This window comes from Gadus macrocephalus, chromosome 14, assembly GCF_031168955.1.
Source record: "Gadus macrocephalus chromosome 14, ASM3116895v1".
Taxonomy (NCBI): Eukaryota; Metazoa; Chordata; class Actinopteri; order Gadiformes; family Gadidae; genus Gadus; species Gadus macrocephalus.
This window is the reverse complement of record NC_082395.1, coordinates 9095650-9118625: the sequence shown is the minus strand read 5'-3', so window position 1 is coordinate 9118625 and position 22976 is coordinate 9095650. Positions and strand designations below refer to the sequence as shown.

Sequence of the window (22976 nt, the reverse complement as noted above, 5' to 3'; positions counted from 1 at the left end):
CTTATTTAAAGAGACTACAGATTTGGGAAATTGTGTTGCAGAATTTACATTAGTTAAAGGCACCCAGTGCAACTTTATGTAAACATTCAATGAAAAATAAACATTCAATTTCTAGTCTTTTTTACACGTAGTAAGTTTCAATAACTCCATACCATTACATATCGACATTCAAGGAGCAAAGATGAGACGTCGTTGTGTGGTGAGAACTGATAGAAAATCATAAACAACAACAATCGCCGGTGGGGAGAAGCCATTTTTCCATTGACTGGAAGCCTGCTTTATTTATTGTAGGTTACAAAAAATAAAGAAAATGGCGGCATTGTTGTTGTTATCGATTTTGTATCAGTTCTCACCACACAACGACGTCTCATCTTTGCTGCTTAAATGTCGGTATGTAATGGTATGGAGTTATTGAAACTTACTACGTGTAAAAAAGACTAGAAATTGAATGTTTATTTTTAAGCCTCGAAAGTTGCACTGGGTGCCTTTAAGGGGCAACGGGATAAAAGTGCCTTTTTACAGCATGGTTCACGAGGGATTGATAAATTGTCACATTGATAAAGTTTGCCCTTATTGAAATGAGCATGGGCCATTATCTGGAGAAAATATAGAAAATAGGATCACGGTAAAAAAGAAAAGTACTTTAAACATGGATGATGCAAGACCAATGTGTTTGAGTGAGAAAAAAAGGGCAGGCTAATGGGAAAACACTACTATCTCAACTGATTGGAATGCACAGCATTCCTGCTTGTGGAATAGCTCCAAGAAAACAGTCTCAGTTTTCTTCCCCCATCATAGATTAGCCTGAATTCCTGGATTTTAAACAATAAATCATGAACACGTCAGACAATCAAAAAAGTGACTTGGTTGTAATGGACACTGGACAAAAAATATAATTGTTAGATTTGATTTTGATAATTTCCAAATAGTTAAAGCATAATAATAATAAAAATAAGTATAAAAAACAAAGAGCCGTCTTTAAAAAAAATTCCAGGCTTTCTGAAAGTAAACTGATTTCCCAGACACTGGGCTCAGGGAAACACAGCAACAGATGTGTGTGTGTTAACCGTAGCTACAGTGTGCACTGCCAGCCTCATTTTCCCATAATCCTCCTGATTTGCCTTCCTCCTAAAGCCATCAGCCAATGTGTGGAGACACGTGCTAAGGAAGACAACACAATAGAAGAGTGAGAGGTGTTGAGGAGGGAGGTGAGGAGGGGGTTAGAGGGGGCTGAGAGGGTCACCGGTGTATGCAGCCGGTGTCCGAGTGTCCAGCGTTATCAGCTCCAGAGGAGAAGCGGATGGACACGACACAAGAGACAGGGGTCGTTTCGACTTCCTAGGCTGCGGCCAGGGCCATGCGGAGATTTGCACTAGGAAGTGTCTTGAGTTGCGCTAGGTCCTCTAATCTATTCATAGTGAGCCGAGGAGGAAGTGAGGAAAACAGGAGTGCTAAGTGGGTGCGTTCACATGCACGCACCGCCACACGCACAGGCACACACACATCTTCAAGAACAGAATGATACAAACAACAAAACAAGACGGCCCCAAAGAGTCTGCATAACAACACAACACAACCATCCCATGACTCATTGAATCTCTGATGTAAACGGAGTAAAGAAGGGTTGAACAATCGGTCAAAGTGGAGAAGGATTTGAATCCATTCAGATGGTCTGGGCTCCATCTACACGTGGAGCCTTAAGTGGAGGTGGCGTGTTCAGATGACTTCTACTCCACACACCAGAGCTTTCTTCCACAATGCTCTCGTAGTTCAAAGGGCTGATCTATTATGCAACGCTATATGGTTCATTTCAGGGATATTTTTAGCCGTTTACAAAGGAACACTTTAATCCATCAGAATGTCTCCCATGCCTATATATATATTCTTTCTCTATAGTATAGGGGGGAGAGCAAGAGAGAATTAACTCTCAACTTTGGGGAGCTGTTGCAAACATTTTGATGTCTTAAAATGATGTGCCAACCATAGTCATGCTGAAACAGACAACACCGCTGAACTAACCACATCAGTGAAGTCCTTAGGGAAGTCTTCTACACTTGGGGGCCAATACGGGTTTATTTTAGAACACAAAATAAATTAAGAACATGCGGCAACCCAACATATGCAATCGATTACATTCTGAAATGCATGAAAAGGGGAAATAAAAAAGGGCCCTTTGGGGAACTACACATTCCTTTTCTTATATAAATCTACTGTCAGATTCATTTCAATTCTGGCTCACATCTTAGACCTTCTAACACTAAATTAAGATTACTGCATTTCCTCTATGGTCCCGGTGGGGATTGAACATTTAAAGAGGTAAAGGCTGATAACAGGCAACCCTCAATTTTCGGATCCAATAATCATTGCCCAATTTCCTTCCTTTATTGTTCTTATAGCCCAAACGCTTAAAGCCCTTTCACACATGCATCGTAAGCCCGACATTCTCCGTCCGGATAATATCCAGATTTTACCCGGAGTTTAACCGCCCAGGCCCCTAGTGTAAAGTCCGGAGAATCCGAGAGCTCTGGATTATTCACAACAAGTGAGCGTGGGCATGTTGCTGACGTGTTCATGACGTTTCCATCATGTGACTGGCGCCTGACTTGGAGCACGGTGTTTAGCTGCTTGATACTTTTCTCTTCTGGCATGTATTTTGTGTTCAAACTGCTTTCTGCTCTCCATTCTTCTGTCAAATGCAGTATTGGTATCACTGGAAAAGAGCAAGCGTTATGCAGTATCAAGCCTCACCTGTGACGTTCGATGTGTTGTAAACAAACACCGCGATTATCGCTGCATACCTTTTGCGGGACGTCCTGCCTGCTACACGTTCTACTAACCCCTTGCCGAAAGCAACAACTCTGTCACTCTCGACGTTTGTTCTAACAAATCAACAAAAATATGTAAAAATGTACTTCATACATGAAGACAAAAACAAAAACAAACAAATGCGAAGCGGGAGGGTAAACAGTCTTCTCCTGGGGTCGAAAACAAGCACAATAGTAGCCCTGCGTCACACTGCCTGGCCTTTAGATGGCTTTAGTGATGGCTGATAATGACAAGGCCCTCCAACAGGTGCTTCCTCCAATGCTGTGGATGAGGCCAGGCCCAACCAAGGAGAGTCCCCTTCTTTTAGAACTCTGGTCTTCGCCTTCTCTACTGCAGATATGAACCCACCATGGTAACCTTTTCAGTTGTTTTCTATATGATTGTTGAGAGAGTATGGTTAACGGTACTGTGTCGGTAGTCTCACAGATCAGACTTTGTATTTTAGCATCATCTGATAGGTTAGGGCATCTGATGGCAGATAAGCTCAGATCTGGATAAAAGCAAGCATAAGTACACTGTAAAAAATGTAATTATCAGATAAAAACATGATCCTGTCCAAGTAGCCAACGTTGTATGAGCCAAGACTCATACAACTGATCTGCAGGTATGTACAGTGATGCATATATCACAGCAACAACATGGATACTATTATAAACATGTGGAACAGTTTTTGTGAAGAGAGAAAAAAGGTTTCACTCATTTACTGCTAAAGACCCCCTCATCCAGTCCCCCCTTGGGACAGACGGCGATGTACAAAAGCATGAGTTATTGGCAGGCGGTGTCAAAAAGAGCAGTCTTGGCATTTCAAACACATGCTTAATGAAGGCGTCATCTAGCACAGGAAGGAATGCACGGCATGTCAGCAGCCATTGGACCTGGAATACGAGGCAGTCAGCACTATTTCTCTAGTACGGGTGGCACCGACCAATAGCCAGGTAGTGTGGCTCTCTCAGGAACTACCAGCTGTGATACGAGGAGGAAGTGTGCAGCGTACAAGGGGGGTACTGAGAAGAGCTTGGCCAAGGGGCCAAATCTCAGGCCGACTCCCCCACCGGCTTCTGGCTCTGATCCACCACTGGATGTTTTTGGTTCAGGAAGAGAGGTGGCCCTTGGTCACTGTCATTGTTGAGGTTTGTTTAGACTCCTGGTAACTGTGGTAGCGCTACTGTGAATCATTTCCGTTTTGGTACCGTCACATGTTGTGAAGACACACCAGGAAAAAACAACCTGTTTGTGTGTGGAGAGTGTGAGAGAAAAAGGTCAGCCTCCAACAACACAAAACGGATTAAAAAAAAACATTTTCATGCTAAACGAAACAGAGAGAGAGCTTGGTCTCATCCTCCCTGTGTATTTCCACAGCCTTGTGAGCTCACTCTTCTTCAGCTCACAGCACGGAAAGTTTAGACTGAGAGACGGTTTTGAGTCTGCTTCCAGGATTGTTTATCTTCAGCAGCAAAGCTAGCAGCGATTCATCATGTGTGGATCTTCCTGACAAACAGATGGCCCTATTATCCCCCCCCGCAAGGCAAGGCCTGCATCCTGGTATTTGGAATGCACAAACACCATGAGAAGGACGTGCATTGGGACATGTCTGGTCCATAGTCACTCCGGGGACTGTACCCAAACATACAATCACATCACACACACCCTTCACCTCCTAGGCCTGTTGTCTGGCAAAGAAAACCTACTTTGACATCAATGATCAATGATTAACACTGCAATAAGATACAGACTTCAATACCAATTTTGTCCGGCCAAAATAAGCATGGCTAAACTCAACAGCCACAAAACATGGTGCATGGAATTCATCCTGAACTAGACTGAATTTTAACCTAGCTAGACACAATATTGCAGGCAAGAGTCAAAATGTTTCGCTTTCATTTTAGGCCAAAGTCAAGAAAACGAGACAAAGTAGTTGACTTCATAATAAGCCATGTTTGGAAGTTTGCCGTTTAGTCTGCGGAGATGACACTCACAGGCAATTCCTTCATACCCACTCAACTCCAACACCCAAACACATTTTCTGAATACCTCATGCATCCTTCCTGGAAGTACATGCTATGTTCCTCATTACAGCAGGGATTTCAGAAAAGCAGAGTTTAAAAGGACACAGTTCTTAACAAGAGAAATTACACAAATGTTTACAGTCTCGTCAAATTGGGTCAAATTCATCCGTGGAGGTTGATCCTAAGGGAGCTATTTGTTTAAGGGTAAGGTTAGAGATAATTGTGCATATATTCAATTTCATTAAAACCAGGATAAGTACACCATAGCATTGGGTTACCTTGTTATCTGATGGTAAGCAGATAAATAAATGGTAGTGTGTTGCTATAATAATGTCATACACATACCACAAAGAGGGTTAGGTCTTAAAATGGACAATGATGGACTTTCAAAATCTTTTTCTTCAGGATATAGTACTAAATATAATATTAAATAAATCCCAAAATAAAAAAAATAAAAATTGCATGCAAGAATGCGATAACCAATGAAAAATGTATTTGAATGTGGACATTAACTAAGGCAATGCAAAAACTAAAGACAGAAAACAATATGAACATGATAGATGGAAATCATTAACCATTTTTTCACAGATGACTGAATCATTACATTTGTCCATATTTTATAATGTAGCAAAAACAAGGGTTAGGGTTCAAGAGTTTACTGTTTAAGAGCATTTATTGTTTAAACCAAGATAGGCTTTTATATAGATATCATTACTTTGTTATTTGTAAGAAATGCACAACGTAGGTATAGACTGTTATCACACACAGATTCAGTAAATCAGCTCATTATAATTGTGTTAATTTTGGCCTAATTGATTTTCCAGTCCTCTAAAAGGCATGGGCAGATTCCTTTTAACATCTTAGGGGAGGTTTAATTCTGTTATGCTGCAGACTTTATTTTGACTAATAATTTGTTAACTGAATTGACAAGCTGAAAAATATTGACCCAACCTTATTAAAGACATGAAGAATGAGTCTGCAAGCACAATGTCTGCAGGCTCTATCCTGATGTTGAACTTTTTTATCCGATGTCACAGATGTGACATCGGATAATCACCCTCTGTAACCGACGGTTGCTGAGTCGAGAATAGGGATGCAGTAAACACCCCTAAAAGAATCAAATACACGGTCCAAATCTCAGCAAACAGGCTCTTAGCACTTGTTTGTATTTGTAAGAGATTTTTAATCTATGTTTCTAAACCTCTGCGATATTTTCCTCTAAATTAAACATATCCTAATTTTGATTTAGGTTGTATTTGTTTTGTGGTTGTACATCTTTACTTAACGACATCACATGTCATCGTTTATGATTGGCTTGAGGAGTACTCCTTTTCTTGAATACACGTTTGAACCCGTAGTTGCTGGAATCGCTAAAAGGAAGTAATAAGCCCAGAGGCATATGGATCTGTTGGATCTGACAATTTGGAACAAGTTGTACAACGGAACCGGTTCTCAACTCCCATCCCTAGGTGACCTCCATGTTTGTTATATATAGGCAGAATTTATTCAATGGCTAGCGTTGCATACATTGTGTAAGTATCACCTGTTTAAATAAGATAATCCTCAAGATGTAAGCTTTAAAGCAGACATAATATCATCATTTTAGTTGTTTTTTTCAGTTTTTCTATATACCAAATGAAACAGTTACATTGACCTTTCATGATGTGTGTGATGTGTGATGAACTCCTCCTTCGCCTTAGCCCTTGAAAGCCCTACTCATAAAGTACAGGAGGAATGTATTGACCTCTAAAACCTCTCCATGGCAGACAAGAGTCTAGCGTGTTCATATAATCGTCACTTGCCTGGAAAGATTGGAAACACATTTTTCCTGGCTGGTTGTAAATGCTGTTCTTGGTGCATTCTTCATCTGTGATTATTTAGTTCGCTGGGGGTCTGTTGTGACCGCCAACTGCTTTTTTTCTACAGATGTATCCCTTAGTGTTTGTAAATGAGTCATTTCTTTGTGGAGTGGAGAAAATAATGGTTTACATACCAACCCAAAACAAAGCCAAAACACAGACTGCTTAGTGGGTCTCTTAAACACTATGGCGTATCTTCATTAAACCCTTCCAAGATGGAATACTTGGTCATTTGTCACATCAAAAGGTTGTCGTATGCCACTTAGTAGGCACATTTCAGGAAGTCCCTATCCTAATTCTATAGTTTCCTTAAATACCTTCTTTACTTTATGAAGTGTTCACATATTCTTTATTTTTCATGCGCATATTGTTTGATCCCAGAGCAATCATTCAACAAAAATTTGAACAAAGGAAATGAGGGGTTGTTGTACATTATAAATCATAAAACCAAAAAACATACTCCATCAATGGTAAGTACATTCTGTGCATCGGTGTGTAGGGTAATATATCTCAATTCATTTTCAGCTTGACACATGCAAGAATGTATGCCTGAGGATCTTCCCAGCCGAAGGCATACAGAACAAACCCACAGGGACACACAGGCCAACAGTTACATCGGCCCGCCGAAACATCTGCAAACACTAAGCAGAAAGATTTGGCTTCACGCCAGGCACTATTTCTATATTTAACAGAGGCTGGCTCCACATCAAAACTTCTAAAAGAATTACTGTGTGGCGACACCACAATAAGCCTTATAGACAGAGATGAGACAGCTAAGAATTGCAGTGTGTCATCAAACTTTCATAATACTCCTTCAATTGACAAGGCATCATTGAGGCCCTTAAAAAAACATCAGGCACGCCTCAGTGGCATTTTTACGCTGCATAGTAAAGGCATGGCAGAAAGAACTTGCATGTTTGCTGTTATTTTTGTTTTTCACTTTCCAGTGCGCATCAGTTCTTTCCCTAGCTCGACCCAAACAGAATGGTCGTAGGTTTGGTACCTTGTCAAGTCCTTTAGCTAAAATCAGCATCATAGTAAACAGTGGTTGAGAGGGGAAACTCAAGCATTGGTTAGAGTACAGTAGGGGTCGATAGTACAGTATGGGTCGACATTCACTTAACTTGCTAACCACTACAAAAACAGAACCCTGGAAAGAAAATATGTTGATTTTCTTTCCTAAATGCCATAAAACAACCCACAAAATCGATTTTCATTCATCATCCAATAAAAACATGCTATGAAACATTCCTACTCCACAACCGTCTCAGAAATATTGCTACGGTAATGAACAAAATGGTCATTAGTGGAAAGCAATCGGTCTCCTAGGCAATCTGTCGACCTCAATAGACATATCATTCGATGACGTAAAAAGACCTTGGATTCTCACCCCAGCATTAATTCGGTCTGTTGCACCTACCAGTCTTGGAGAATGGAGATTGTAACCAAATGATGTAACAAGTTGGCTTTGTAAGATCTTCAAACTCCCTTTAACTTACAATTTTGTTTAAATTTAGGCTAATTAGTTTCTATTTAACTATCATTTGACAAAAATATGCCAAAGCCAAATACGCTGTAAAAGTATGGAGTGAATCAAAAATGGTCAAGCGGTAAAGTGCTTTGCAAATCTGTCAATATTATTAAAATCTATTTTTTTATAGATAGAATAAAAAAGTGGTTAAGAGATAGGGGAAACAGAACTTAAGCTAATACAATTCAATTTTAAATAACCCTATTGTATACGAACACATTTAAAATTAACACCTCAGTCTCCTTGGCCATCATATCCACATTACTAATACTTGACCAGATTAGGTTGAAATATTCCTCCAATCAATCCACGATATCAAGTGGAGAGGAACTGTTATGCTGCTCTAAAGACTAGCACAACTGTACCCTGTTATATCTGACCTCAACAGGCAGTTTTCTTGAGATACAATTAAGAAGATATACAATGTTTTCTATCTTCATTAAAGTAATAGACCCCCTGTCATGGACCCTCACCCCAAGTCAAACAAATGAGAGAAAATAGGGTACTAAATGAGACCTCACATTCCTTATTAGGAAGATAAAGACAGCCAGGGCAGTGGTAAAGAGATAGGGGAAGGAACGAAGCAAAAAAATTGGTTTTCCCAATTAGAGAAGTCAGAAGAGGATAAAATTTACTTTTGAATAAACAATCGTTCAAAATATTGTTGAAACAGGAAATGCCAATATCTGATCCACATGCTCTAAAGGACAAACATGTGTCTTTGAAATACTGGAAGGCTTTGGGGGGGCCAAACGCTCATTCCATGTTAAACAAAAAACACCCAACAAACAACTCACTTAAAAGATCATTGCTCAATTAAACTCAAACATCAAATCAAAAACAAGTATTGTTTTAGAACTTGGTTACAAAGTAGGAAACGTTCTGTTCTATCCGTTACAGAGTCATACCGAAGCATTTACAGCGGAGGAAGTTGGTAGTGCTGGCAGACAGGAAGATGAAGACAATTAACCACGATAGTACTGCGCAAACACTGCACTACAGAGACGCTGTTGTCCAGTTATCACATATCACAAAGGAAGTGGTCAAAGATGGTTCTTGTGAGGTTAGGCACTAGGCAGGATTCATGATTCATACTGATAGCAAAATCTGTCTAAAAATCAATTGGTTTATGTGATAAATACAATGACCACAGTAGGATGGGAATTGGTGAGGTTAATGGGCATTCTGAAAACATTTCAGAATGTTTGAATTGTATTGAGTTGATAGGATGCCATTACTCACCATCTCCACACCCTGAGGAAATGCTGTGCCCTCCCAGTCCTTCTTAGGGAAGCGCTGAATAATCTTTCCACATCCCTCTTCTGAACCTAGGGAGGAAAACAAATGGACATCAATGGACTTGCAAGAAATTGACTTTAATAACTGTGAATCCATTTCAACTTTTGGCACCGGCCCCTACTCGATGTTTAGGCAGTTAAGGTGCAAAGGCCCAGAGTTGACAACCACCCTAGCAACAACCCTCAGGGCTCCATAGCTTGACAGGTGTGCGACCTGCTTTACAACAACAGAGTCCAACTCGGACCAAGAGTCGATCCGAAAGCTATTGACTTGGCTTTGTGGACTTCTTCCACAAAGCACTTGGTTTTCTAACCAATTGAACCGTTTCAGCATTTAAAATGGGGAAAAAAGCAGAGACACTTGTCTCTGCTTTAACACCTCAGGCAAAAATTAACATGTTGTCTTACAGGACAACTGGGACAACATGTTTTTAAATGGTACATGGTTCAGCTGGAAGGAAGCAAGTCGGCACAACACAGTAGGGCTTGTTCATTAGACTGTATCAAGGGATTTTTTTTATGGCGAAACGCTGCCATTTTCAGAGTACTCAACAGAGTGGTAGCGATGTATAATCCAAAATAAACGTAAATATCCTGCGTCCTAGACTGAGAATCAAAACGTTGTTTCTATAGCAATTACCTGCCTAAAATATTTTCTTTGGGGCAATTTGGGCCCAAAGATATTTAGGCCACAACCATGACAGCGCAGCATTGATTCTCCTGATCTTTGTACGGACCTAAGCAATTCACACGCGTTGTCGATTGGATGATCGGTTGTCGAGAAAATCGAAGGACAGACATACAGAGACTCCACTAATTCTAGCTAGATAGTTAGGTAGGCTTGTATATTTCAGATGTGAAGTTGATACTTCTTGCATTTTCATTTGGTTCAGTTAGCGTTCACCCTGGACTTTGGTAGGAGAACCAAACATTGTTGGCTTCTTGCGGACAGTCAAAATGGAACAACTTTTTGTGCTCACTGAATAATTAAAAAACATCAGTGTTTTTGTGAGTGACAGCAAGCAATCATTTACTAATATCTTTATGTAGTCGTCCAACTATATTTAGATTAGTGCCCCTTCTGATTGCACCACATCTGACCATGACTGGCATGACACAATATGTTTTTAACTTTTTCAGCTTGCGGCAAATGTGTACATTGAACCAATCTACAATCTTTTTTGGTTTGCTTCCCCGTAGTTAGGTAGGATCACGTTCACACCTAAAGCAAACCGAACCAGAGTTCACTTGGAAGTGAACCAAGACCGGACCAGGGTTTTTGGTCTGGTCTGCAGTGCACCGTAATATGAATGAGGATTCACACTACCCCAAACAAACCATCCTGTGCAGGAAACGTTCCAGGGACTGGAACCAGCCAACGCTTCAGTTGTGAAGGCACTTGAGCAGTTGAGCCCGACCGATTTATCGGCGGGCCGATATTATCTGCCTATTATCTACATTTTCTAAACTATCGGTATCAGCATTTATAATGGCTGATTAATTAATATTTTTAAAAATATATATATATTTGGTTATTGTGTTTCTGTTCAAAGGACTTTGAGCTTCATATCTTAAGTTGGTATTTTTATGCATTTTATGTATCAGAACTTTAATATATTTTGATGTTCTTTTCTGGCAATAATACAATAAAATCTCTATTTTTAAACTGCATTACCTAATTATTCTAGTGAGGATGCATCAATAACTACAAATAACCAATGTTAGGTAAATCTGTTTTCATGTTTTGTTACACGTTTCTGGAACTTATTTTTTAAATATATATCGACCGATATATCGGAATATAGGATTTTTAAATTACCAAATATTTGTATCGGTATCGGCCTTAAAAATCCTTTATCGGTTGGGCTCAAGAAGGCACCCATAGCCACATCATAGTGCCCCCCTGAGCATTTACCTAGAACAGGGTATCTGCAGGTTTCAGCAATTCAAATTTAAGACTTTTTAAGAGCTTTTTCATACCAACTTGAATGAAATTTAAGACCTAAAACATGCGATGGTGGGGGTTGGCAATAGACACAAGCCAACTTCGGAAACTGACCTCTTCCAGCCAACTATCCTTGAATTTGCACCTACCCATTGTCGCAGATTAGCTAGCAAGCACGCAAATAATCGTTTATGTATGCAGCTATCAAGAAAGAAGCCCCTCTACTTGTCCTTCCTGAAAAGCTCCCAGAGAAAAAAAAAAAAAAAATAGTCTTGCCCCGACCAATTTAAGACCTTGAGTTACAGTATTTAAGACCAGCATGTGACATTTGTCACAAATTTAAGACTTTTTAAGGCCTTAAATTTAGAAACATGAATTTAAGACTTTTTAAGGATGCGCGGACACCCTGTAGAATGTAACTGATGCATTCATCAGGCACGTTCACTCAAACTCTTTAATAAGAGTAACTTGAGTTATTAAGGGTAGAGAAAATCATGGGGGTTAAATTGGAAGTTAAATCTATCCAAGAACCAGAAAAACAGCCAGTGGTTCCAATAATGAATGCGCAATGCATCAGCAGATCTCACTCAATAAAAAAAGGAACAATTATTGGATGGATTCAAGATGCTTAATCCAACACTGAACATAGACAGAAAACAAAGCAGATTAAGGGGGAATTTATCTAGAGTGAAGTTCCAAATTTATTTCGCCGGTTGTCCTCCCCCCTCCCCCGCTCCATCTGAGGCAGAATCCCAGGGTTGTTGAACTAACGCTGCTCAGTGCTTCAGAATCAGTGCTGCAGACACAGTTGGACCCTGACCTTATCTTGGGGGGAGCCTCAACCTTGTAACCAAAATCAAAACTTGCCATCTTCCAGATTGACACAATTGTCTTAATAAAACACACACAAATCACCCAAGGCCACATATGGCTGACTCAGCAAAACAATTCCAATTAATTTGAAGGACTTATGAGACGCAACTGAAATTTTGTTTATAGAAGTTAATAGAAAAAAATATATATATCATAACAACATAATAAACAGAATATCAATACAAGGACACAAATTGTTGCACAATGTTCTGTATTGTCTTACAGTATGACTTCATGCCTAAATTATTGTAAGATGTAAATCATGCATTCAATTAAATAAATGTTTTTATTCTCCTGTGTGGGATATGAGAGAAAAAATTACGTAAATTATATATTTTTCTATTTTAATAAAGCAACAAAATTAATACTACTAAAAAGTGGTTTTGAGATATCCTTCTCATTGCTCATTTAAGTTAACGATCCATTTCCTGCTAACTTCCTCAGCTTTCTTGTCTGGCTTTTTTTCAGTAAGATTCTCATTTCTTCTAAACAAATATTTGTAAGAGCTGGAGCTCCAAATAAATCCTATCCTCTCTAAAAATCTCATTACAACCTCATCCACAAGTTTACGACAATTGGATTTTCATGTTCACCTGTGGACTATCCGACAAGTCCGCCAATACAAGTAAATGAAAAATGTCCAGATTCACGCAACATTATGGTTACCGGTAGGGTGGGTACTGGTCACATTTCGACCGATATAGGTACCAAACAAACTATTACAGCGAGCATTGCATTGACTTTTTTTGGGCTCTCCATTGCCATTAGGGGCAATGGAGAGCCCCTCCACGTCATGATCAGCTGGGATGCAGTGGGGTGCTCTCTCTTCCGCTGTGATGTATACTGAAGCATACTATCTCTCTCTCATTAACCTATACCAGGGATGGGCAACTTTGATGATAAAGAGGGCCACATTTTTCATCATAACCATCGGAGGGCCACATGACTGCACACTTCAACTAAACGTGAGCTGAGTGAAGCTACACAATTTTGAATTTGGTAGATATGATTTCCTGTATTCTGGTGCATTTTGGGGATGGCCACTACCTAAAAAATCATCCAGAATCATAACCTATGTACGGTATGTTAATTGAACCAACATACATTCATTTCATGTTTTCCATGCTCAAACAGCCACATGAATGGTCAGTATTTTTATCAGTGCAAAGGGCTCACATACATCATCATTCAATTAAGTCAAAAAACTGAAAAACAGTGGCCCAACATTAAGTGCAACAACTCAATGAACTCAAACCCAACAAGCAGTTGTAGCAGTTGTAGTGGCGACTTAAGTGGATATCTTTAATGACTGATATAGTTTCTAAGCAAACTAGACGCATGGGTTTGCCTTCGAATTCTAGGAATTCTTCTCATCTTTCTTGACCGAGTTTTCTGTAACTCGATCAATTATTATTATTCTTTTTTTTTTATTATGTGCGGGCCTGACTGAGTGAGGATGCGGGCCGCACTGAGTGAGGCCCGCGGGCCGCCAGTTGCCCATCCCTGACCTATACTGTAGCCTCCTCGCTCTCTTATGCCGCTTTTCCACCGCACATGTAGCTCGACTCGACACGACTCGACACGACACGACACGACAAGACTCGACACGGTAGCAGCACGGTTCCTTTTTTTCCACCGCAAATAGTACCTCCTGGACGTGGGCGGGGTCGGCTGCGCGAAAGGGCCGTGACGTATTTTTGTACGCGACGCAAACAACACCTACGCAACCCACACAAGGACAGAACCCACATAACAACAATGGAGGACATCGATGCGATGGTATTCGTGTTCGTATTATTAGCTGGCATGTTGAAGAAGTTCAAGAAGTGGAATATGTTGGCTGCGGCGCTGCTATGGCTGTTACCAGCATGGTTGCCATGTCGCTCTCGTGACTTCGTCACACTCTCTGGCCAATCAGTGGCCGGCCGTCTGCCGACGTCACCTTTTAGCATCGGCTCAGCTCGCTTGGAACCTAGAGCGAGGCGGTACTAGAAAAAGCAGCCACTTCAGGTACCAGATACCATGTTTTCGCGGTGGAAACGCAAAAAATGCGAGCTGAGTCGAGTCGTGTCGAGCTGGTACCATGCAGTGGAAAAGCGGCATTATATTCCAATGTATAATCTATCCTACTCGCTCACCACTCTGATGTGCTTTTTGCATTTCAGGAACCGAAATTCGGCCCTGATTACTTTACAACAATAGGGCCCCGCCCTATATATATATATATATTTCTTTTTTAAATATTTTTTGTTTTAAAAACTCTCGTCGTGAAAGGAAACATACTTCCATCAGGTGTAAAAAATAAAGATCAATAATGCATCGGTAATACTGTTCACAACAATTGTCCTGCCATAAAGCTTTTTGAATTGAATTGAAACGGAGACACCCGTCACGTCAGCCCACGTCACCATGTGAAACATTCGTTCTCCTGCATTAATTACTTTGTGCTTCATAGTTGGAATTGCTGTATCTTAAGCAATTTTATCATGTCGTTTACCGGCCTTGCGTTGGAACACACAAGACCGGTAACCATAGCAACGCGGTAAACAAACCTTGCGAAGCCCAATCCAGGTCTTACTGAAGGCATTTAATGGTCAACATTTTATGAATAAATATTCGAATATATTCAAATATTAATATTAATAAACAGACAAACTTCAAATATGATTTTTGGGCAAAAGTCAAAGCCCTAATAAAAAGCAGTTTCAACTGTTCTACCTCATCACCCTGATATAACTAAGTGGGCAACCATAGCGTAGCTTTCCTTTGCTATCTGGCTCAACGCAGCTGTCAAAAATGGCTTTAAAGGGGTAGTTCGGAATTTTGGACATAGGGCCTGATTCCCAAGTGAGCATTGGTATTCTATATCACTGGAGACAGTTTTCAACACATTTCATTCAGTCCTTCTAGTTGCAGAGTTCGCTCGTGCTAGGCTAGCGCACGGCAACGGGCAATGCTAGCCTGCTATTAAAAACAGTCTTACCCACTCCACAGTACACCCGAGGTAAATCAATTATAACGCCAGACTATAGATTTAAATGTCTGTGTTGATAGAATAATGTTAGAAATAAAACTAACCTTGCATCGCATGAATCATCGAGGGACTACTTTCTCAGCAGAAGCGGAATTTTACTATGCGCTGGTTCGGTTTGTAACCGAATCACGACAGAAGAACGTAAACAGAGAAGCGTGGGACAGAAGCGCAATTGAACGACTAGGCAACATGATGGTTAAGTGTGCTTTTAGAAATTGTAGAAATAAACGGTACAGATGGGCACCACAAAGTTTCCACCAATTTCCAGTGCGAGATCCAGAAAGGACTCAACTGTGGCTTGTTGCTGCTGGCTTGGACATCAAAACACCGGCTCGTACATGTACGGTTCGTTGGATACAATAAATTCCTCATGATCGTCTTCAAAATCAGATGCATCGCTAACTCCTCCAAACGTGGCCATATCTTGTTAATTTAATACGCTTATAGAATTCCTTCGTTCACTGTACTCTGCGTTTGTAGCAATGACAGCGGCAGGTAACCTAGGTATCAGTCCGCCGCTGCCGTAGCCTACGTACAGGAATATAAACACTGCTGCTGAGACCCCGCAATTCCCTCAAAATGCAATGCAATGCAAGGTTGGTTTTATTTCTAACATTATTCTATAAACAGACATTTAGATTTATAGTCTGTCGTTATAATTGATTTACCTCGGGTGTACTGTGGAGTGGGTAACACTGTTTTTAATAGCAGGCTAGCATTGCCCGTTGACGTGCGCTAGCCTAGCACGAGCGAACTCTGCAACTAGAAGGACTGAATGAAATGTGTTGAAAACTGTCTCCAGTGATAAAGAATACCAATGCTCACTTGGGAATCAGGCCGTATGTCCAAAATTCCGAACTACCCCTTTAATATATTGAGCTCTCTTTTTCTTTCTGAATGTTTATGGTGCTTGTTTGAATGGGTTTGCCGGCGGCAGCTACATTGTTCAAATGAAATGAAGTGCAGTTCATGTGTCGTACAATTTGGGTACTGCTAAGTGGCAGGGTTAAAGTCCATCTCACAATTTGTTTGCCTTCAACACACATCACATGCTTGCACTGTCCATCAAGTTCAAATGTTTATGCAATGAATATGTCCAAAATGAAGGACATCACCAGATTCCTTACATTCCATAAGGCTATATATCAAGAAAAGTAATTGTTTCAGAAGACTAAAAATAACAATTATTATAATTATCACAATAATAAACAGTGCTGTTGGACAGGGTAATACAATCCGGACCTTTGTAATTTCCACTTTCAATAGCAACTATGGTGGAAGGATTCCAAAAATGAATAAAAACATACGTTAATATTTACTGATTAAAGACCAAATCACACATTTCATGCAAGACGTTTAAAGGTCCCATGACATGCCACCAGGTTCCAGTGTGATTAGCCTCGCAAACGTTGCTCATCTATCCGTCACACATCTAGGCGGATATTCCCACTTGGGATGTCATAAGAGACAGATTTCCAAAACGGCTTGTAAGGCTAATCACACTCACACCTGGTGGCATTTCATGGGACCTTAAAGTTAATGGAGAAAGTAAACATACATAAAGACAACTGTACAAAATGCTAAAATCAGCTTATCCTCACCATATGTTAGGATTGACTGGCTCAATAGAAAAGGTTACAAGTCTACAAGAAAGTAAGTCATAAAAACACAAAGCAGATGTCGAAACAACGAAACCAAACCATAAACAAAGTCATTAGCCTTTAGAACTTTAACTAGAACCTTATATTCCTTTGTACCAACCAACTCCATTGTGGGTAGCCCTAAAGTAACCGTATTCGAGCTGAACCAGTTTTTGAGAAGGTTATTTATATCATGAAAAATAATGATTTCAAAATGATGATAGTATTACAAGAAGTGGTGACCAGAAGTGTTAGCCCGGAAGTGCAGCGGTCAATACGACAACTGATTACAAAAAAATATATATTCTATCAATATGATTACCAAGTAATTTCACCAATCTGAACGTATGCAAGTGGGTCAAGTCAGACAACATACAGGTTTTAAGGTCAAAAGGTTAATACATCTTATTATTCTTACTGACTTTGTGCTCATCCTTTACAGATAAACAGCCTCAGCGCATATTTCCATTGAATCACTATGACACCTCATTCACATTCATTAGACCCGAGTGTCAAAAGGCACCTGTGATGTTGTTCGAACATGTAGCACGAACACCACCAGTTTCTTTCACAAGCCTTCTTTTTTTTTTAGAAGGCTTGTCATGAAAATGTTTAAGTCATTAGAAAAGTTACCAAATTATGTTGAGAATTCCTCAGTGTGAAACGATCATATTCAATAGACCACCTTGAAAACCTTTGTCTAAATTAAATTGATCTGTTGCAATATTATCTGGCCTGCATGTCTAGTTTTAATAACAGATGAATGCCATGAGCTAAGACAAATGTGCATTTGGAGAATGCTCAAAAAGTATTTGCACCCAAAAACATCCAAGTAGTTCATTTCTAGCATTATTTTCATTGTCTTCAGTCAGACACAACCTACAATAGAAGGTTGTTAGGCTTTCCTGATTAGAACAGATGTTTCTCCTCTAGAAAAACACTGAACAGTATATCTTCCAAACTTGTCTTGTCATTGGGTAGTTCTATAAATCAGAAAAGCCTTTTTTACCATGTATGGCCAAGGCCGCCTTTGTACAACAATCTATCTGTTTACGTCACATCAACCCCCAACTTGCCTCAGCCTAGTTGTGGATACAATTGGAGTAATTTCTACTTTTTTCAACAATCTCCAAAAGACCTACCAAAGTGACACCAAATGTTGTTAATATGTAAAGAGTCATGAAATCTGTTTATTGCTTGATACTGTAAGAGAGCTTTGTAAAAACTACCAGGAAGCAATAGATAGTCATTATTTGCATAATGATATCAGAGACAAGCAAATATGGGATATAAAAAAAATCTCAGTCGAGCAAGCCATTAAATGCCACTGCAGAGGAAGAAACATATAGGGGCTCATACCCACATTGGAGAAAATAAAACAAAGCTGCTGGCCAAGGCAATTTGAGCTGCGAAATGCCATACCACACGTATCGCAATGCTGAATCAGTTTTGCTCATCACAGGCTCAGAAAATAAATGGCATTATTTCCATAAATGCTAAAACATAGACCTGATTCAACCCGGTACTTACGTGTATGACATGTGGTTTAACAATCAAAATAATTGGTTGCGGTTATTCCCTGTTTTAGATATACAATACTTTCCCTTTTTACTCATCTGACAAATAAATCAACGGATTAAATCAACAAACATTCACAACGTCACATAAGCATTTCATTTTCAAGCTACATCATAATGTCAGGGAATTTGCGTGCGAATGTGACATACAACACTGTAGAACAGAAAGGAACTTCCCCATTGTGGTCCAGGTGGCTCATGACAGGAAGTCAGCTAAACAGAAAGCGGCTCCCAATCGAAAGGAATAAGAAAATCCCTAAATTTTACCTTTTATCTTCTTTTTTACGGTACCTAAGAACACTTTGCTTTTGAAAAAAATGACCTTACCGATATAACAGTACTTATTCATCAAGAACCTACAGGTAAGGTTTCATCATTGAAGGACCGGATAGGTCGCTAAGAGAAGGCTACATTTCTGTCCAAATTGTGTTAACATTAAAGACAAAAACTCAATGTTTGCCGTATGTGTATCTCAAAGTAGTCCAAGCCTTGCATAAAAAAAACAGCTAAAACTGCATGTGGAAGTATTTACTCCTGTTCCCTGCAAACCTCCAGCCTTTATGAATCCAGCAGGACTTTTTGTGTTACATAACACTTTCTCTTAGTCACTGTCAAGACCAGAAAGACCCAACCATAAAGTCACAGAGTAACATTGGGCAGCATGTCCTTGAAATGCATACCAAAATGATGAGATCCACCCAATAAATTGTTTGAGTAAGGCACCAGGACAAATACCTCTCCAATCACACACATATTACTTGGTGCGGGCAGAGACTGTATAGCCCCTCACCAATGAGCCAAAACAATATACCACTACAAGATAAACAGCCATGCCTGCATGGAATCACCACAATAATTTCATAGTTTATGTATGTTATAAGTCCAAAGAGCAAGTGTTTCTCATGCAGAACTATAGCAAGATGCTGTGAAATACAATACAATTTGCAATTCCAGGCTTTTCTATTAGGTAGGAAGTGTCAAATTTAACTCACTGAACTGTGCCCATAGGACTGGATTTCTACAATAGTCAGTACATTTGGTAGGATATTGATACATTTCTTATTGATAGCATATTCAGTTGATGACATGCCTTCTATTAAGCCAAGTATACAAGCCAGAGACCTATATGTGACTCTAACAGAAGCAGTCTTACCACAATATCACACCTATTTAAACATTATTTTGTCATCTTTCTCATTTTATAGGGTTAGACTTTCTATATAAAATTATTCAAATTAATTTTACAAAAACATATGCATTTCCTGTTCCTTGACAGAGGCAGGTAAAAAAGTCAGTCCTTTGAAAGACATGTTAGTATTAGGCAAGCATTTTACAATGTTTTCCTTGAGGAATTATCCAGCCGTAGTGAGGAATGCGTTGTGGGTGAAGGTAGTGGAAATTAAATCTTTAGTATACAGGTGGTATACAAGTGGCCTGAAGATTTCTGCAAGGATCCTTGTTTGATTTATTGATCAAGGTATAGAAATCACATGTTGTCTAGACAGACTACTGGCATACAGGAATACCCAGGTTGACCGAAGTTTATTTTAAGAACTATACAACTGATGTGTAAAATAATAACTATTGACAAGTGCAAATTTCTTATAGTTTTAGAGCTATCCCTTGTTATAAAACTGTTCAGCTATGGAGACTGTCGACTCAGTAAAACAACTGCTGAAGATATTTAATCTTGGAATGCTTCTTTGCACTTTTACAGTTTCACTGCAAAGCATTGCAATCATGGTTATTTTGTTTGAATGAGATTTTACTGATTCTATAATGCTGAGGTCGGGACATTGTGTTTCTGCTGGTTTCGGGAAATGATGCTAAGAACTGATGCAAACATACATCCCATTATGACTAACATTCGGCTTGTGATCGCAAAGAGAAGTCAGACAGTGATCTCTTTTTAAACCCATGTTTCGATTTTCACCGAAGCATTGATCATTTTTCAAATTGCGCTTTAAGTCAGTGTAATAATGAATTAATGAATTGTTAGATACAAGTATGGCTAAACTGTATTGACTCAGATTTTTTTTTTTTGCCTGCAATCTGATTTGATTTGATTTGGAAGAAGTAGACGAATGATAAATGCATAATGTGAACTCTTCATTGAAATACTCATCGAAAATACACAATACACAGTCAGCTATGGAGCATGGTATTCGGGTAATGGCTGGAGGGTTTTCACATTCCAACACTCATGACTTTCATGCAGAAAATAGAGAAGGGGGGGGGGGGGGGGGGTCCTACAACAGGGCCTGCCTTTTTGCAGCTGTATACGCCCATCCCCTAAAAGTTCAGCTCCTTCCAAGAAAACAATTACAAAACTGGTCAAATGCTGATGTCAACAAAGAGTATAAATAGACCAACAAAATGTTTAGCAGTCAAGCCCAGTAGATGGCATTTGGGTTACACGTTCAATACAATTATAGTATAGTAGCAGGTATACACAGAGAGATGGGAGGGAAAACAGGCGTTTCACTGCCTAGCATAGCCTGAACAATTTGTCTGACAGAGAGGCAATGTTTAGGAACAATACGTTTATGTTCCCCTATACATTGAAATAAGACGATTAAATAAGATACTAGGAGACCTAAGCATGTCGTAGTGTAGCTTTACCTTAGCTCCCCGCCAAGAATGCATTTGATAGGGACACACATCAACAGGGACAGGATGTGAAAGCTTTTCCACTTCATCCGTAAAAGTTTCAAGAAACAAACTAAAAGATATTGTACAGAATAACAACGCTTACTTTTTGAAAGGTCTGTGATTGCTTTATTTACTTTGTTATTATTTATATTCAGAAGCAGTAGGACACTGCCCCAAAAAGGTGTTTCATATCTAAAACCTTAGCTGCATGGCTAGGCTATCCCGAGCTATCTGTCATCAACACTAACACACTGACGGCCTGGATAAACCACAGCAGTTAGGCACAATTTGTAACCAGTGGTCGCGCGGTCAGATGTGTCACTTACCAGATTTATCCTGATCATATCCCACGACAATAAAATAATCAGCGAATCTAGCCATGTTTGCTGTTTTTCCCGAAATATACCAATACAATTCAGCATTTTTCTTTCTTCAAAAGCACAGCCATGTTTGACAGGAATGGCAATGCGCCTGCGCGCAAAGCCAAGCGATATCCATGGGCGTGGGCTGCCCAATTTACTAACAGTCATCTTTGGGACATCTTTAATTTTGTAATTCTCTGTTCCATTCTCCGACCATTCAGCGTTGTTTTATTCTGGGCGTATGATAAATGCACAATTATTTTAAATTAGTGAAATATTTACATTAGAGTTTATTATGAAGAACTATATGTAGGCCTAGGTTATATTTAATTCCAAATCAGCATTACAGAAAGCCTTATTCACTATTTTAGGAGACTGTAGCACATGCTGTTGAAGAAAAGCGCCCCCACTTATTCTCTCTCTCTTTCTCTCTCTCTTTCTCTCTCTCTCTCTCTCTCTCTCTCTCTCTCTCTCTCTCTCTCTCTCTCTCTCGATCTCTCGATCTCTCGATCTCTCGCTCACGCAAACGATCTCATTCCATCTTGCTATCCTCTCTCTGTATGTGAGTTTGTGCATGTTGATTATTGATATCGAGGTACATAATACTAGATTAAAGTAAGAATTAAACAATAGATCCTTCAGAATATTATCAGACCACTGAATGAGCAGAGTTATGCGTGTCCCAAAAATTAAATGGGAACAATGTGTTGGAACAAGGTCCACGGACGCTCTTCTCCCGCATCCAACCATGACCTATTCAACATAATAGCAACAGCAGTTTTGATCCTGATTCTGTATCCATTGTAGTTCAGATCTGATGTAAGAAAATTGGTTTGTACAATCATTTAAAAAAAACTGTTTACAACATGTGGTGGGGTTTATTTGAAACAATTGAGTGGATATTTTCAAAATGAATCATTGTTCTGTATGACTCAAGTCATAAGTAACAGACTTTGTGGCTCTAAATTGCAACATTCCTGAATAGATTCCTGGGTTCTGTTATATATATATATAAACCTTTTTAGTATTATTCCTCTTTGTATAGTAATTATCATTTTGGTTATGATCGATATAACCAATGAATCCAATGGCTAGTTTTAAGTGATCTGTTTGTTAAGCCTACTTAAATATTATTATTAGATCTTTATATGTTAACAACCATCTAATCGTAATATATTAAATTATTCCCCCAGTGTTTGCAGGCTATATCTTAGAATCCAAAGTTGGAGACAGTGCAGTTAACATGATAACATAGCATAATTCCTAGAGCAGAATGGACCAAGAAAACCAACAATAAAACAACCCTATTTGCCCAATTATAATGTTATCATTTGAATCACCTCAAAAATGTTTCCTGCTTATTTACAACATTC

The 22976-nt window shown here is 39.4% G+C and overlaps 1 protein-coding gene across 6 annotated transcripts in view; it reads right to left on the bottom strand.

The window, feature by feature from the left end:
• sbf2 (SET binding factor 2) overlaps positions 1–21721 on the bottom strand; it is a 97650-nt gene extending 75929 nt beyond the window's left edge. For 3 of the 6 annotated variants that reach the window (XM_060071542.1, XM_060071545.1, XM_060071548.1), the window contains exons 1-2: positions 21568–21720; positions 9465–9550 (exon numbers count right to left, since the gene is read on the bottom strand). In XM_060071542.1, coding sequence (XP_059927525.1) covers positions 9465–9550; positions 21568–21622 — 141 coding nt within the window. In that variant the 5' untranslated portion in view covers positions 21623–21720. The other 3 variants (XM_060071543.1, XM_060071546.1, XM_060071547.1) reach the window with 2 other exon arrangements.
• Positions 21722–22976: the final 1255 nt, after the last annotated feature.